This window comes from Leptonychotes weddellii, chromosome 2 (genome assembly GCF_054177405.1).
Source record: "Leptonychotes weddellii isolate Sample4059 chromosome 2, ASM5417740v2, whole genome shotgun sequence".
NCBI classification, from domain to species: Eukaryota; Metazoa; Chordata; class Mammalia; order Carnivora; family Phocidae; genus Leptonychotes; species Leptonychotes weddellii.
Window position 1 is genome coordinate 89,459,126 of NC_138370.1, and position 15,309 is coordinate 89,474,434.

Consider the following 15,309-nt stretch of genomic DNA (forward strand, 5'->3'; position numbering starts at 1 on the left):
CAAAACTCAAAATGGTGCATACAAGCATCTTGAATAAAAACATCTTGAATAAAGATTTGACAAACACACCTTGGGATTCCTAATATTTTTTTGCCCAATTCATTCTGAAATAAAATCAATTATTTAATTAAATAGGAGTGGGGAAAATCAATAAAATGATTCACGAAAGTTAAACTAAAATGGATTATTTGAGCTAGGTTAGAGACTTAAATCAGTTTCTAATTGAAACCTAGGTTTTAACAATAAATGTTTAAGTTATGCTCAGGTTTTCTTCGGGATACATTAAATTATGGGACAGTAGTCCTCTCTCACACTTAAAAATGATTACCAGAAAGTAAATATTACCATCTCTTTGGTCTTCCTTTTCCTTGTTTAACTTCAGTGGCATGGTCAGGAACCACAGAAAGGAGAAATCCTAAAATATCCAACTCCAGTGATTTTTTAAAAATTCGAAGCCAGCTTTTTGGGGGATGGGGAGTGGAGCTGTTGAAAGGCTCTACTAAGGTAAGGTCAAGCCAACAGGGCGGCTTCAAAATTACCAGCAGTGAGTCCACTTTGGAGAGGCAAATGTGTAGGCTTAACTCAAGTCTGTTGCCCTGCAAAAACGAGGCAGGTGTTAGAGGGATGGACTTTTTGGATAGGATGGAGACCCGGACGGATGAAGTCTTCTCTGGTTAGAAAGGAAATTTGATATTAAGAGGGCCTCACTGAATCCCAGTAATAACCAGACAACTGGTGTTGTCCAGCGCACCGGGTGGAAAGTGGGAGGCAGGAAGTAGAAAGGCTCAAGCTCCTTTCCCTGGGTCAGTTCAGGAATTTAATTTCAGCAAATGTTTATTGGAGCCTAATAAGTGTTGGGCACAGTGTTAAGCTCTGGGATATAAAGCTAAATGAAACGTGGTCTTGTCCTTGAGGAGCTCACACTTCAGTAAAATGGCTTCAACATTCCTCATGTGCTTTGTTAACTCTTATCCTGGGACTTGTCAGGGGAGAGTTGTAACTAATCCATCCACGCTTCCGAAGTTTTCAAAACCAAGAAAACGAGACACGGCGCGGGGGTGGAGGAGAGATGGCTGCAGGAACTGGTGCCAAGCTTGGGAGCCGCCAGACTCGGGGCTCTGATGGTGTTGCCTTCTGGCAAGGAGCAGCCAAGACCTTCCCCCGCACTGGCATCCTCGAGCTTGGCTGGGGCACAGGGAGGCTGCGGCGGTGCCAGCAGCTGGTCTGGCCTGGACGGTGACAGCCGGGAGCCCGCTAGTAGGTCGAGCGGAGGTCCCGCTCCGGGATGAGACTGCGCGCCCCGCGCCCGCAGCCAGGGGGCAGAGTTCCCGGGCTCGTGCCACCGTTGGCTACCTGGGGCTCAGTCCCCACCACTCCCCGCCGAGTCCGCGTCTTCTCTTTGCGAGTCCTCTCCACCATCCGGGGCTCGGCAGAGCTCAAGATTTCACCGCCGGCGACCGCTTCCGAGGGGCAGGAGCGGAGGCGCAGCGCGCGATCCGCGGCGGGAGGCGAGATGGGGAGGGGAGGGCGATCCGCGCGCGGGGGCGCGGGAGGGGACTCGAGTGGGGGATTCGAGGGACGCTGCAGCCCCGCCCCCGCCCCCTCCTCTCCTCCTCTTCAGAACCGGAGGAGCCAGAGAGCATGGACCAAACCCTGCTGCTCTGGCACCATGACGCTCGCCCGCTTCGTGGTGGCTCTGGTTTTAGGGGCGCTCCCCGAAGTGATCGGCTTTGATCTAGTCGTCAGTCATCCCCTCCACCACCGCTATCGCCATTCGCTCCTTCGAGGGCCCCGGCACCCTTATTACCTTCCCACCCAGCAGCGGCAACAGAGGACGCCTCCGCCGCCCCCTCTCCCGCGCGTCCCGCGTCCCCCGCAGGCGCTGCATGCCCAGCGCCTGCACGCCCTCCACGCCGGGCGCACGCCGGGGCCGCACCACCGGGACTGCCCCGCCGGCGAGCCCTGGGTCAACGTGACAGACTTCGGCGCCCCTTGTCTGCGCTGGGCAGAGGTGCCACCCTTCCTCGAGCGGTCGCCCCCGGCGAGCTGGGCTCAGCTGCGAGGGCAGCGCCACAACTTCTGTCGGAGCCCCGACGGCGCGGGCCGACCCTGGTGCTTCTATGGGCACGCCCACGGCAAGGTGGACTGGGGCTACTGCGACTGCAGACACGGTGAGTGGTCCCGGGGCAGCGGCGGCAGCTCGGGACTGGCGGGGAGCCAGCCTGGCTCGCCCAGGGCGTTAGATGTGCCTTGAAGAAAGGGGCTGCTAGTGTGGGGTTTCGGGTTTGCATTGCCGGGTGTGACGGTTGGCTGCCGCCGAGTTACCAGCAAAGTACATTGGTACGGTGACTTTAAATTAGCGAGGCGTGCTTTGTGTGGGAAAGTTGTGAGGATAGTTTTTGTGCAAGGTGCTGCGCCCTGGGTTCGTGGATATGGCCTCTGGCCACTGCTGTGTGTGTGTACACGCCTGCTCGTCGGGTGGATGTGTGTGCGTTGGGTGGATACGTGTTCTTTAGGTCAGTTTGCCTTGAGGGTGTTACCATCTTTACACGAAAGAGGCAAAGTAAAGGAGGAGATAAAGTTTCTAATTACGTTATGGAAAGAGAATATTAAATCTAATATGACAACCAATAATAACCTTACCCCCTCCCCATAGACCCCTATTTGGAAGAATGTGATACATTTTTTGCCTTCACTCTCACCACTGACCTATGTTTGAAAAAATATGGCAAAATTTCCTGGTCAGAATACAACTTGTCAAAATGATGTTCACTTTCTGGGGCACAATTTGGTAAATATTATCAGTGAGTGAAGAGAAAAGAAAGGAAAAAGAGATAGTAACTATCTTAGGGAAAAAGCAACTTGATATAGTCAAATGCAGTTTTCAAGGATGCCATTTTTTAGCTGTATGTGTTCTTTGTGGGCAATTGGGATTAGTTGGTGACATCAAGAGATAAAGTTGGTAAGATGTTTTGGTTTTATGGTACAATGAAAACATATTAGTAGGTTTAATGTAAGTAAATGATCTGCCTTTGAACAGTGCTTCACTTTGAGTCGTTGGGGTTTTGTTTAACATTAGGGCTTCCCCCCCCCCCACACCCCTTCTTTAATAGCTGGGAAGAAAAACTTTTTGTCCTTCAAAGTTTGAATTTTCCTTCAAACATCTTGTTGGCAGCTCTCCATCTAAGCTATGGGGCAGGGGTTTCATGAATTGGGATTCTGAAATATGTTGTACTTTATACCTTTTGGAGGTAATTTGGAGGTTGGCTTTCATAGTGCCATTTTTTTCCTACAGACATTTTTATTTATCTGAATTGCATTAGCTTTGAGTTAAAGGAAAGTGATAGGAAGGTTAAGATCAATTATTCTTCATCCTGGAGAATGAAGTCATTGCTATACTCGTGTTTCATGGACAGAATGCCAATGTGGCTATAAAAAAAATTGAGATGATATCAGGCAAAGAGCTCTAGCAGTGTCTCATTATTTACTGTAAGAGATTATCTGTTGTAAAATATCATGTTCAGCAAACATTGGAATTTTTTTCACTTTCCTGTTATTGTAATAAATGTCTTATTTTTAAATGTATATTTAGGATATATATATGTAAATATACTGAAAAAATGGAATTCAAAGTTAAAACACTATAGTGATAAATTGCTCTCTTTCTGACACATAACTCCTTTAACTTCATATTGCAAATGAAGAGAGTCGGTTGTTCTTTGTTTTCCCCCTTGTGTTGAAGAGAAATTTAAATCTAACAGCAGCACAGACTCTTTGTGATGTTTTTATGTTCATAGCTAATTCTCACCAGACAGAATCCCAAACACTGCATAATCGTAGTGTGTGCAGTATTTCCTGGGGCAAAGTGATTGAACACAAGAGAAACAAAAGAAACCGCCCAAGATGGGAGATAAATGTCCCCCCCACCCCCAGAACAGGAAAACAATTGGCTGGCTATGTAATCATTAATTACTTCCCCAGACCCAGTCTTGATAACCAGAACTTCCCATCCTTTCATTTACTCACGTTCTGATTAGGCATGATCCATTCCTTTGAAATGACTGGCATGTTCTGAACATACTTACGGCTTTCTGGCCTTGGTCCTACATTTCACTGAGGAGGGTAAACAAAGCTATCATGGAGTAGTGAAAAGAATATGGAATTATGCTTTAGAAAATACTGGTGTCCGTTTTGGCTCTGGCAGTAGCTATGTAGTGTTGGGTAAGACTCTGAACTCCCAGAGCTTTGGTTTCCTTATCTGCAGAAAAGCAGTTTTTGAGTAGATTAATTCAAAGAACTTTTCCAGCTCTGAGCATGTACCAAAATAACCTGGCCTGATAATACCTAGGATTCACTGAACATTCACTCTGTGTTGGATGCTGAGCTAAGCATTTTATATATTAGTTTTCTCATTTAATTCTCATAACAACATTAAAAGGTAGTGTACATTTTCATGTCACAACTCATTTTGCTCTAGTTCTTTAATTATATAAACATGGAGAAATATATGTGCTCTCTGATGATCCTATTTTTGTAGCTTAAGGACTAGTCTTAAAAGAGGAAAGGAATTATGTTTGGTCCAATGCACATGATCTCCTGTATCTTAGGATTTAGAAATATCTAGTTTTTTTTTTTCTTTACAAAAAACAACTAGACAAAAGGAAAGAAAATTTATAGTAGTGAGATCCCTCCTTTAAGAAATAAACTGGAGGCCAGAGTCACGTATCTAGTTACAATGAGAGAAATGAGGAAGTTGGTGTCTTTAAGGTCTAAGCCTAGTTGAAGGGGCGCTGAGGGGATCTCAGATAAGCGAAGGCAAGGTGTGGACACTCCAGTGGCTCAAATGTCTGAGAGTGAGAAAGATGCCTGGGCTCTAATTGTATGAAACCGTGAATTAGTAATAGTCATTTGGAGAGTTGGAATTAACCCTAAATCAGCCCAGGGAGTTTGTTCTCATAATGAGCACCTAGGAACTTCTTAAAATGCAGATGCCTAGGCTCTAGCCTTCAGAAGCCCTGATTAAGTAATCATTAGATCTGTCTCAGGAATGTGCATTTCTGACGAGCAGTCAAGGTGATTTGGATGCTGAAGACCCTTTGTCACACTTGGGAAAACCATGGGAGGGCATCAGAACCCATCTAGAATGTATAATGGTGGGTGATTAGGTAGACTGAGTCCACCATCTGTGACTTAATTCTGCTAGGTGTAGGATCAAGAAGAAGGCATGCCAATCTATGGTTAACTTTTTGTGTCATTCTAGGAAATGGCACCACTGTTTTTCATTTGACTGGTGTGGGATAATAATAACCTAGTTCACCAGAGTATGATTATTAACTGCACGTGAGCTAGGTTATTTTTTATGTTTCTACAGAAAGAATTAACACGCAAATGATTCTTCCCCCCTACCCCCCGCATACCCTGCAGTAATTTAGAGCTTCCCGACTAGGAAGGGAAAATCACTTTCCAGTCACTGGTTGGCATGGCAGGTGGGACAACTTGACGCTGTGCTAACTACTCTCCATTACAAGCAGCCGAACGGAACTCAGCCATCGGTGACTGATGACTGATGGGTAAAACAGGTACAATAAGAGATGATAATGCTCTAATGATGGAGATGTCACCAGAAGGAATGATTCCTAGACCTGACTTTTTGTCATGTCATCATGGTAAGCTGTTCATATGCATGTACCCTCTGCAATCTCCTGATTCAAACAGAGATAGCAGACTTGTGGGACAATTGTTTACAGGCTGTACTCTTTGAAGTCCATCTGGTGTTTGAAGTGAATGTTAATTAAAAAGTTGGCTGAAAACTGTCCCTTTAAAAAAAAAATGCTGCATTCTTGATTCTGTGTAGCAGGTTCTCAGAAACATTAGCAATACCAGATTTGATATATTTCCTGGCTGGATTTTAAATTTTGAGCTCAATCTGCTCTTCAGGATAAGGCAGATGTAAAATACTTCGATTTGAGGCATTGTCTGACTCTTTACTAGTCTGAGGACGTGTTTTTAAGATGAAAATAAGATATCTAGTTACTGTTGCCTTTTTAAAAATGTTTTATTTATTTATTTGAGAGAGAGAGAGAGAGGATGAGTGGGAGGTGCAGAGGGAAAGAGGAGAGAGAATCTCAAGCATGTGAACTGGGAGCCAGATACAGGGCTCGATCTCATGACCCTAACATCATGCCCTGAGCCAAAGTCAAGCAAGAGTCCAGTGTTTAACTGACTGAGCCACCCAGGTGCCCCTAGATTCTATTGCCTTTTGTGAGTGATTATCTGTGAGTGTAAATAGATATGTGGCCATTGTCTTTGGGGGGGTGTGTGTGTGTGTTAAGGTAATCTTTGTAAAAGTGATTTGGTTCATAGGTGCCTGGGTGGCTCACTGGGTTAAGTGTCTGCCTTCAGCTCAGGTCATGATCTCAAAGTCCTGGGTTGGAGCCCCACTTTGAGCCCTAGTCCTGCTCCATGCTCAGCAGGGAGTCTGCTTCTCCCCCTCCCTCTGGCCCTCCCCCCGCTCCTGCTTTCTCTTTCTCAAATAAATAAATAAAATCTTTAAAAAGAAAAAAAAATGATTTGGTTCATAATTGTGGAGGCAAACCTAAATATACAGCAATAAGATACTACGCAGAGGTTCCCTTCATTTGATGGATACTACGGAGCTACTAAAGTGATAATTATAAAGATTATATATAAGAAATGGAAAAATGCTTATGATAATGTTAAAGGGAAAAGATAGATACCAAATTTATATACATTATGATTGTGAAAATAAAGATGCCTTTGGAAGAGGAAAAAAATTGTAATTACATACTTGGGTATGAGTGTGGCTTGGATCAGTTAAGGTGGTTTTGATGGCAAAGACTAGAAAACCCAATTCAAAACAACTGAAGCAATAAGGAGATTTGTTGTTCATATTACAAGAAGTTGGGCTCCAACATGGTACAAATGTTCCTCGGCTATTCTTTTGGCTCCTCTGTTCTCTAAGTGTGGCTTATTCCGGGCTTCCCACTGAGACAGGATAGCCTGCAGAAGAAAGAAAGGGCCCCTCCTCATGTAGGTCACATAGAAAGCAAGGAAACCTTCGAGAATTTCACCCCCCCCCCGACACTTCCTCCTGCATTTCATTGGCCAAGACTGGATCACATGTTCCTCTGGCACTCTCTGGAAAGGAAAATTCGATTAACACAATTGGGTAGTTTAATCAGGATTAATCTCAGAACAAGTATGGGCTCTCCTGCAGGAGGAAGTGAGGTTGTTGTTGAGGAGAACCAACAGGGTCTGCTAAGAGATATGGTTGGAGTTTGTCCTTGCATTTGGGAAATTTAATGCGATGAAAAATAGTAGCAAGTAGGGGCGCCTGGGTGGCTCAGTTGGTTGAGCCGCTGCCTTCGGCTCAGGTCATATTCCAGGGTACTGGGATTGAGACCCGCATCGGGCTCCCTGCTCAGCAAGAGCCTGCCTCTCCCTCTCCCTCTGCCTAGTTGTGCTCTCTCTGTCAAATAAATAAAAATAAAAAAATCTTTAAAAAAATAGTAGTAAGTAATTTTAAAAAATTGTTCTATGAAATGCTACATTTATTTTTCGGCTGAATCTAGATGAATCACATTTTGCCCCTGATTTGATTGAAAAAGCATGTTTTCTTGTTTTAAGATGCTATTTGCAGGTCTGGCAAATTTATGTCTGAAGTAAATAATTTCATAATTGTTAAGAATATGGAAGTTAGCTCGGTTGTGAGGTAAACACTTTAATTCTAATTTTGAAGCTCCCCCCATCCCTGAATTAACTCATAAAGCAGGTAGTCCTCTGAAATCTCTTCCTTTAGTCTGCATCTTAAACAGGCATTAAGTTGTGCACTATGCGGACAATTGATTGAGATTGCCTTCCATGTGGTTGGCACCCTGTTCAGGAAATGTTTATTTTTGCCTCTTTTGCATCTTACTTTTCCAGGGCAGTCTCCCCCCTCTCCACTCCCCTTTCGTCCTGCAAGTCAGTCCAACAATATTAATAAAAATTTTATTGTATGCAAAGCACTAAAATAATGAGAGTTTTCCCCCACTACAAGACACAACCTCAATACTTTTTATTAGGATCACCAGAGGGACACAAAGGGTGGAAAATGCTGGTTCTTATAACAAGGCAAGGATAGATTTCATTAAACATTTTCTGAGTTCACACTAGGAGCAGCAATTACAAAGATGAATAAGAAATCACCTGTGTCCTCTGGTTGAGGACACCCACTCTCTGATTGAGATGTCAGAAGAATACTAAGCATTTTCATTACCTTTCCTGTGATCCCTACTCTAGGAGACAGATAAGAGGATTACTATCAGGAGTAGTTTAATTTCATCACTCAGAGCTGAACAATGAAATGTTAATACCCATACCATTTGCTTATGTGTGAATAGTTCAGAGACACACAATTGGTGAAGTTTTCTGCTAGGGTTATATGCATGTGTTGTTAGTATTCCATCATTACACCATGGAGAGAGTCTTCTTTTGCATAATACTGTATAATGTTTTAAGTAGTAATTGATAAAATTTATAAATTTCTAATAATCTCAATGTAAATGGGTAGAATTGCTTTTAAGTATACTCTCTCAGGGGCGCCTGGGTGGCTCAGATGGTTAAGTGTCTGTCTGCCTTCGGCTCAGGTCATGATCCCAGGACTCTGGGATCAAGCCCCCCATCTTGTTCCTTGCTCAGTGGGGAGCCTGCTTCTCCCTCTCCTTCTCCTGCTCCCCCTTCTTGTGCTCTCTCATTCTGTCAAATAAATAAATAAAATCTTAAAAAAAAAAAGATACTCTCTCATTGTTTAGATACTCTCATTTTGACCAGTTGAGATTTTTTTTTTCTCAGCACTGAAGGTATCTACATGAATAATAAATGAACAACTAATATGAATTATGGATGTGAACTAATGGAGGCAGATATAGTTCAGTTGGAACTCAATCCGAGGGAATGTTTCATATGTTAAAAGATGATTTGATTTCATTTTGACGTGGCATGATTTGAATAAAATCTGTTTCACAATGCTAAAGCCAGTTTTGGTTATGGGTAAATATAATCATAGAAAAACATCAAAATTAAACTAGCCTCCTGTACTGTAATTGAAAAATTCAACTAACAACCTCCCAATTCAGTTGTTTTCAGGCAATGTGAATTTTTTCTGTATTTTATAATTAAGATAGGACATGATCATTTAGTGTATTTTCCCAGTGTTGCATTTGATATAAGACAAGGATTATGTTTAATTCATTTGTGAAATATGTGTACTAAATTGTCCAATATGTAATGGGCTTTTTTCTTTGGAATAGTTCATACATTGAAATTCCTCTATCCCTTTCAGCTTTAAGTATACTTTTTGTCCGAGATCGGAACGATAGCTTGATGTCACCAGCATTCATTCTTTCTGGTTCCACCAAAACAATAGCAATGACTAAAATTAATTATTTTGTGCTTCTGTGAAGATCAGTAATAGATGAGAAAGGATTGTATGATAACAGTAATTTTATTTTACTCATTTATCAAATTGTGATTTTAAAAGATTTAAAAAATATATTTTTAATTCTATTTAGAAAACACTACTTCTTCCTTTTTGCTTGTTTTTCTTTCAAACAAGTGACTGCTATTCTATAAGTACATGTTAATTAATGAAATAGGCATACCTTTTCATTTGGTTTATTTTGGAATGAGCTGGATTCACAGACTAAAGACAGCTGACTCACCTGATTCCCTTCCTAGTATTTCTTTTAGTCTCCTTGAAGAATGGAGTATGAAAAGGATGGTTTCGCTAGCTGTCCAAGGAGGGGTAATACTATCATGGCTCTATTAGTTTGCTAGGGCTGCTGGAACGAGTACCGTAACTGAGTGGCTTAAACAACAGAAACATACAGGTTCACGATTCTGGAGGCTGGAAGTCCAAGGTCAAGGTGTCAGCAGGGTAGCCCTTCCTCTGAAGACATCAGGGAAGGATCTGTTCATGGGATCTCTTAGCTTCTGGTAGTTCCATGGCTGTGGGAAGTAACCCCAATCTTCAGATGGTGTTCTCCCTCTGTGTGGGCCTCTGTGTCTAAATTTCTCCTTTTTATAAGAACATAGTCATACTGGATTAGAGCCCACCCTAATGACTTCATGTTAACTTGGTCATCTGCAAAGACCTTGTTTCTAAATAAGGTCACATGCATAGGTAGTGGGGGTTAGCACTTCAACATTTTGGTGGGGGAGGAATAGAATTCATCACATCATAATAGCTTTACAAACTGACAAACCAATGAGACTTATTTAGGGAATTTTAATCTAGCTAGCTGTTTTCTGGAAGATTTCCTTGTCTCCACTGAGACTGATAAAATGGTTAAAGAGAATCCTTTTTTAATGTCTTTCCATTTTGGGAATTCTTGGGTTTTTTAATTTTAATTTTTTTTTATTTTAAGTAACCCTTCTGCCACACATGGGGTTCAAACTCATGACGCTGAGATCAAGAGTCACATGCTGTGCTGATGGAGCCAACCAGGCGCCCGGGGAATTCCTGTTTTTTAGCAAAATTGCCCATAAAACAAATTTGAGTAACATGCGTCTTTTACGTTCCCTTTCTTTTATAAAACTAGAGGTATGACTACGGAGAAGAAAAATAATAGTAAACTAAAATGACAAGTTCAACAGTTTTGGCGGGGAATTAAGATAGTAGAATTCTGAGCATTGTTGCACATTGACACATTTTTGCCTTTAGGTAATTGTAATACCAACAGGCAGTTGACTTTTTTTGGTGGTCGGGGTGGGGGGTGACAATCTATTTCAAGAACTCTGGAGAGTCCTCTCCATGACAGCTTTACAGTTCCAGACTTTCTTCTGGAAAGTTTTGTTTTATAATTATTTAATGCCTGTTTTAGTTGACCTAAAGCCTCTATTTGAGACTTCAAATTTTAAATTATAATTATTTACACATTTTACAAATAGAAACATTTGGAATAGAATAGTTTCCATCAAATTGGCACCTGAGAGACTTTAAGACAGTGCAGCCCATGTAGTCCAGAGACATTAGCTGAGACTATGAGGATCATTGCAAAGTGCGTGGCTGGAGTAGGAGAGTGTGAGGGAAGGAAGAGGGATCAATTTTTTTTTTTTTAAAGATTTTATTTATTTATTTGACAGAGAGAGACACAGCGAGAGAGAGGGAACATAAGCAGGGGGAGTGGGAGAGGGAGAAGCAGACTTCCCGCTGAGCAGAGAGCCCGATGCGGGGCTCGATCCCAGGACCCTGGGACCATGACCCGAGCTGAAGGCAGCCGCTTAACGACTGAGCCACCCAGGCGCCCCGGGGGATCAATTTTTGATAATAAAAGAGCTTTACTATTACTTTAGCAATATAAATGAGTTTACCAGGCTTTGACCTTTTGTGGAGTGCTTCATTGTTTCATCCCATTCTTTTTTAATTGAGTTAAGGGTATTTCCCTCCCTTCACTTTGTAATTGTGCACCTATAAATTTGTGCAAATGTATAGTGCTCCTACAAATTTGTACAGCCCATGGGACTCCTCCACTGGAGGGTCAGCCTCAAATGTAGATCACAGAATAGTCCCTTCTCTCCTGTTTGCAGGGTGTAAAACCTCTTCAGGCTGTCTTACCCTTCTGCCTGGCTATTTAGTTCCATAAAATGGTAGATTAGTTGCAATATTTCAAATAGAATATTTCACATAGAATGGTGAAAGCCACGTGACATAATGCATAAAGTGCATTATGCAAAGAACATAAATGCATACACACGAAAAAGACATAAAATGCAAAGACATTGCAGGGTCTTTGCTCGGGTTCAGAGATGGGACCATAGCAAGGACAGGAATATAGGAGATAACTTAGAGACAGAGGAACAATGGGAAGGGTGGGAAACTAGGAAATAGGTGGTCATGGCAGTTGATTTGGTCCAAATCTTCCTCATCCATAAATTGAGGGAAATGAGTTACAGTTTTTAAGATTTTGACCATCTTGACCATTCTAAGAAAATAAATGAAGCAAGAGCAAAGTAAAACCAAAAACAAATAAAAACTGCTACGTATCTTAAATGTAGTGTAAATTGTGTGTTCAAACTTTTACTATTTTGGAGCATGTTATTCTGATATTTTTTAAAGTGCTCTTTCAAATAATTATTTGAAGAATTATGCACTTCCTAGAATTATCTCCAATTAAGAACTACTCACTCTGAGTCCAAAGTAGATAATTTCTCAGAATATGTTAGAAATTTTTATGACCTTATGAAAAGGTCATAAACTAGGTGGGGGTGGAGAGTGGAGCACTACTAGGAAGATGTGTGAGTTGGGGATGTTGGTGATGGAATGGATTCTGACAGAGAATTCATTAGTCATTGACATGCAAATTGACTTTCCAGAATTGTAAATATTTGTATTCATTTGTTAAGGGAAAATTGGATGAGCACTCCACATTTCTTGCCCAATAGCAGAAGCAGCTAAATGAATCCAAGCTTTCAGAGCATGTTTGGAGAATCTGAGAAATGATGGTGGAGTTGATAATTCACCTGGAAGCTATTTCCAGCTCTGTGATTGCCATTATCATGATGCAAGCGTAGTAATTATACTTTATGCAGAGTTTTCTATGTCTTATCTCCAAATGCCTTAATCATTTAGATTTTATGCGAGCATCATTTCTTCTTGATAGCTTTTTGGTGATCTAGGCAGTATTTTGCATTTTATTATGATTTTTTAACATACATAAGTAGTGTTCTAGTTTGTTTCATTACTTTTCATTACATTTCATTACATTTATTTATTTGACAGAGAGAGAGAGACAGCGAGAGAGGGAACACAAGCAGGGAGAGTGGGAGAGGGAGAAGCAGGCTCCCCACAGAGCAGGGAGCCTGATGTGGGGCTCTATTCCAGGACTCTGGGATCACGACCAGAGCCAAAGACAGACACCCAATGACTGAACTACCCAGGCACCCCTAGATTAATTTAAATATCATTTCAAGTAATGTTTGTTTGAGGTGAACAAATTAATTTTTTGAGTTGAAATAAAATGCTGGCATTTGCGATATTCGTGATATTATGTAGGTTTCTATAGAAGAGATTTTGTGGTTAAAAAATCATTGAAGTTCAGTTAAACTCTTCAGACCTGTTTCTTTAAAAATGTTTTTGCAGGGGTGCCTGGGTGGCTTAGTCGGTTGGGCGTCTGCCTTTGGCTCAGATCATGATCCCAGGGTCCTGGGATTGAGCCCTGTGTCAGGGTCCCTGCTCAGTGGAGAGCCTGTTTCTCTCTCTCCCTCTACTGCTCCCCCTGCTTGTGTGCTCTCTCTCTCTCGCTCTCTCTCTCTCTGTAAAATAGATAAATAAAATCTTTTTTAAAAGTTTTGCAGTTCACGATTTTCATTGAGCTAAACAGGGCTTCCTCTTGCTTAGTCTGAATTAAAGAGGTTTGGAAAGTATGAATGACTTTGAGATTTATCTGCTATGTGAATGATCCATGCCCATGCTCTCTCCTAAATAATCAGGATTTGGCAGTAAAATGTTTTGCCTCCATTTATTATTCTTTTCTTTGAATTAAATGACACTTTGTGTTTGTCTTGAGACAAACAATATGTGTTTCTTAAATAGTTACATTTCTAAATGATGATGACTTGGAAAATAATAGATGCCTAGGCCAGTGCAAGTGAAATGAATGGGTAATTTGTGAATCTAATATTTTGGAAAATTATTTTAAAGCCAGACTTTGAAATAACTGAAATATGCAAAATCTGATGGAATTTTTTGGTAGAACTTACTTTCTTAACTTCTTTACCTATGAAATGAAGGCCATCATAAGTGACTTTTAACAGAGTTTTGTGAAATTCTTCAGCTGTCCGAGTTTGCTTTGTCTCTGCTTCAGTGTCCTGCTTGTGGCCTCCCAGTAGACGCTCTGCAAACTGTACTAGTAAGAAGGGAAATGTAGGGCCTCAATCTGCCTGCACTTAAGGGATGTTATTCCCCTCTCCCTCGGGGGTGCTTGCATTTTAATTTTGACTCTTTTCAAGACTGAAAAGAATGACTCAAATCATGGACCCAGGAGCAGCTAAGTGAGGATGATATGTAAGGGGAAGCGAATTTCCAGGGGCACTCAATTAAACCAAACAATTCTACTTGGTGGGAATTTTCCCAAGACTGACATTAGGCAATGTCATCAACACCAACACCTTTTTGAAATTATAGACATAATCTTTAGAATTTCATGACTACCGCTTGAGGTTAAAAAGAGAAAAAACATTTTGCTCTTTCATGGTGAATAAATCAGCTGGAAGGAATATGTAACACAGTCAATAACAGCTAATTTATAAGTAGAGCACTGAATTTTGTTTCTGTGCTTCTTATCTGTGACCTCAGGTGAAGTGGAAGGTGATACATACATGATAAGAATTTTGCATGATATCATCTAATATTTGGGATGTAATATCAGACATGAGTCACACTCTTGCACTTTTCCCCTTTTAAAATATAATTGATGATTACAGCTTTGTAATAGACCTTGAAGTCCAGAATTGTGATGCCGCCAGCTTTGCTTTTCTTTTTCAACATTCCTCTGGCTATTTGGGGTCTTTTCTGGTTCCATACAAATGTTAGGATTATTTGTTCCATCTCTTTGAAAAAAGTGGATGATATTTTGATAGGGATTGCATTAAATGCATAGATTGCTCTAGGTAGCATTGACGTTTTCACAATATTTATTCTTCCAATCCATGAGCATAGAAGGTTTTTCCATTTCTTTGTGTCTTCCTTAATTTCTTTCATGAGTATTTTATAGTTTTCTGAGTACAGATTCTTTGCCTCTTTGGTTAGATTTATTCCTAGGTATCTTATGGTTTTGGGTGCAACTGTAAATGGGATCAACTCCTTAATTTCTCTTTCTTCTGTCTTGTTGTTGGTGTATAGAAATGTAACTGATTTCTGTGCATTGATTTTATATCCTGCCACTTTACTGAATTCCTGTATCAGTTCTAGCAGTTTTGGGGTGGAGTCTTTTGGGTTTTCCACATAACAAGTCAGGAAACAACAGATGTTGGCAAGGATGCGGAGAACGGGGAACCCTCCTACACTGTTGGTGGGAATGCAAGCTGGTGCAGCCACCCTGGAAAACAGTATGGAGGTTCCTCAAAAAGTTGAAAATAGAGCTACCATATGACCCAGCAATTGCACTACTGGGTATTTACCCCAAAGATACAAATGTAGTGATTTGAAGGGGTACGTGCACCCCAATGTTTATAGCAGCAATGTCCACAATAGCCAAACTATGGAAAGAGCCAAAATGTCCATCGACGAATGAATGGATAAAGAAGAGG

The 15,309-nt window shown here is 41.3% G+C and overlaps 1 protein-coding gene across 2 annotated transcripts in view; it reads left to right on the plus strand.

The window, feature by feature from the left end:
• Nucleotides 1-779: 779 nt before the first annotated feature.
• Nucleotides 780-15,309, plus strand: part of PRSS12 (serine protease 12) — a 74,698-nt gene continuing 60,168 nt past the window's right edge. Inside the window, exon 1 of one of the 2 annotated variants that reach the window (XM_081812936.1) lies at nucleotides 780-2,171. In XM_081812936.1, coding sequence (XP_081669062.1) covers nucleotides 1,286-2,171 — 886 coding nt within the window. In that variant the 5' untranslated portion in view covers nucleotides 780-1,285. The remainder of the gene's footprint in view (nucleotides 2,172-15,309) is intronic. The other variant, XM_006743946.3, reaches the window with a different exon arrangement.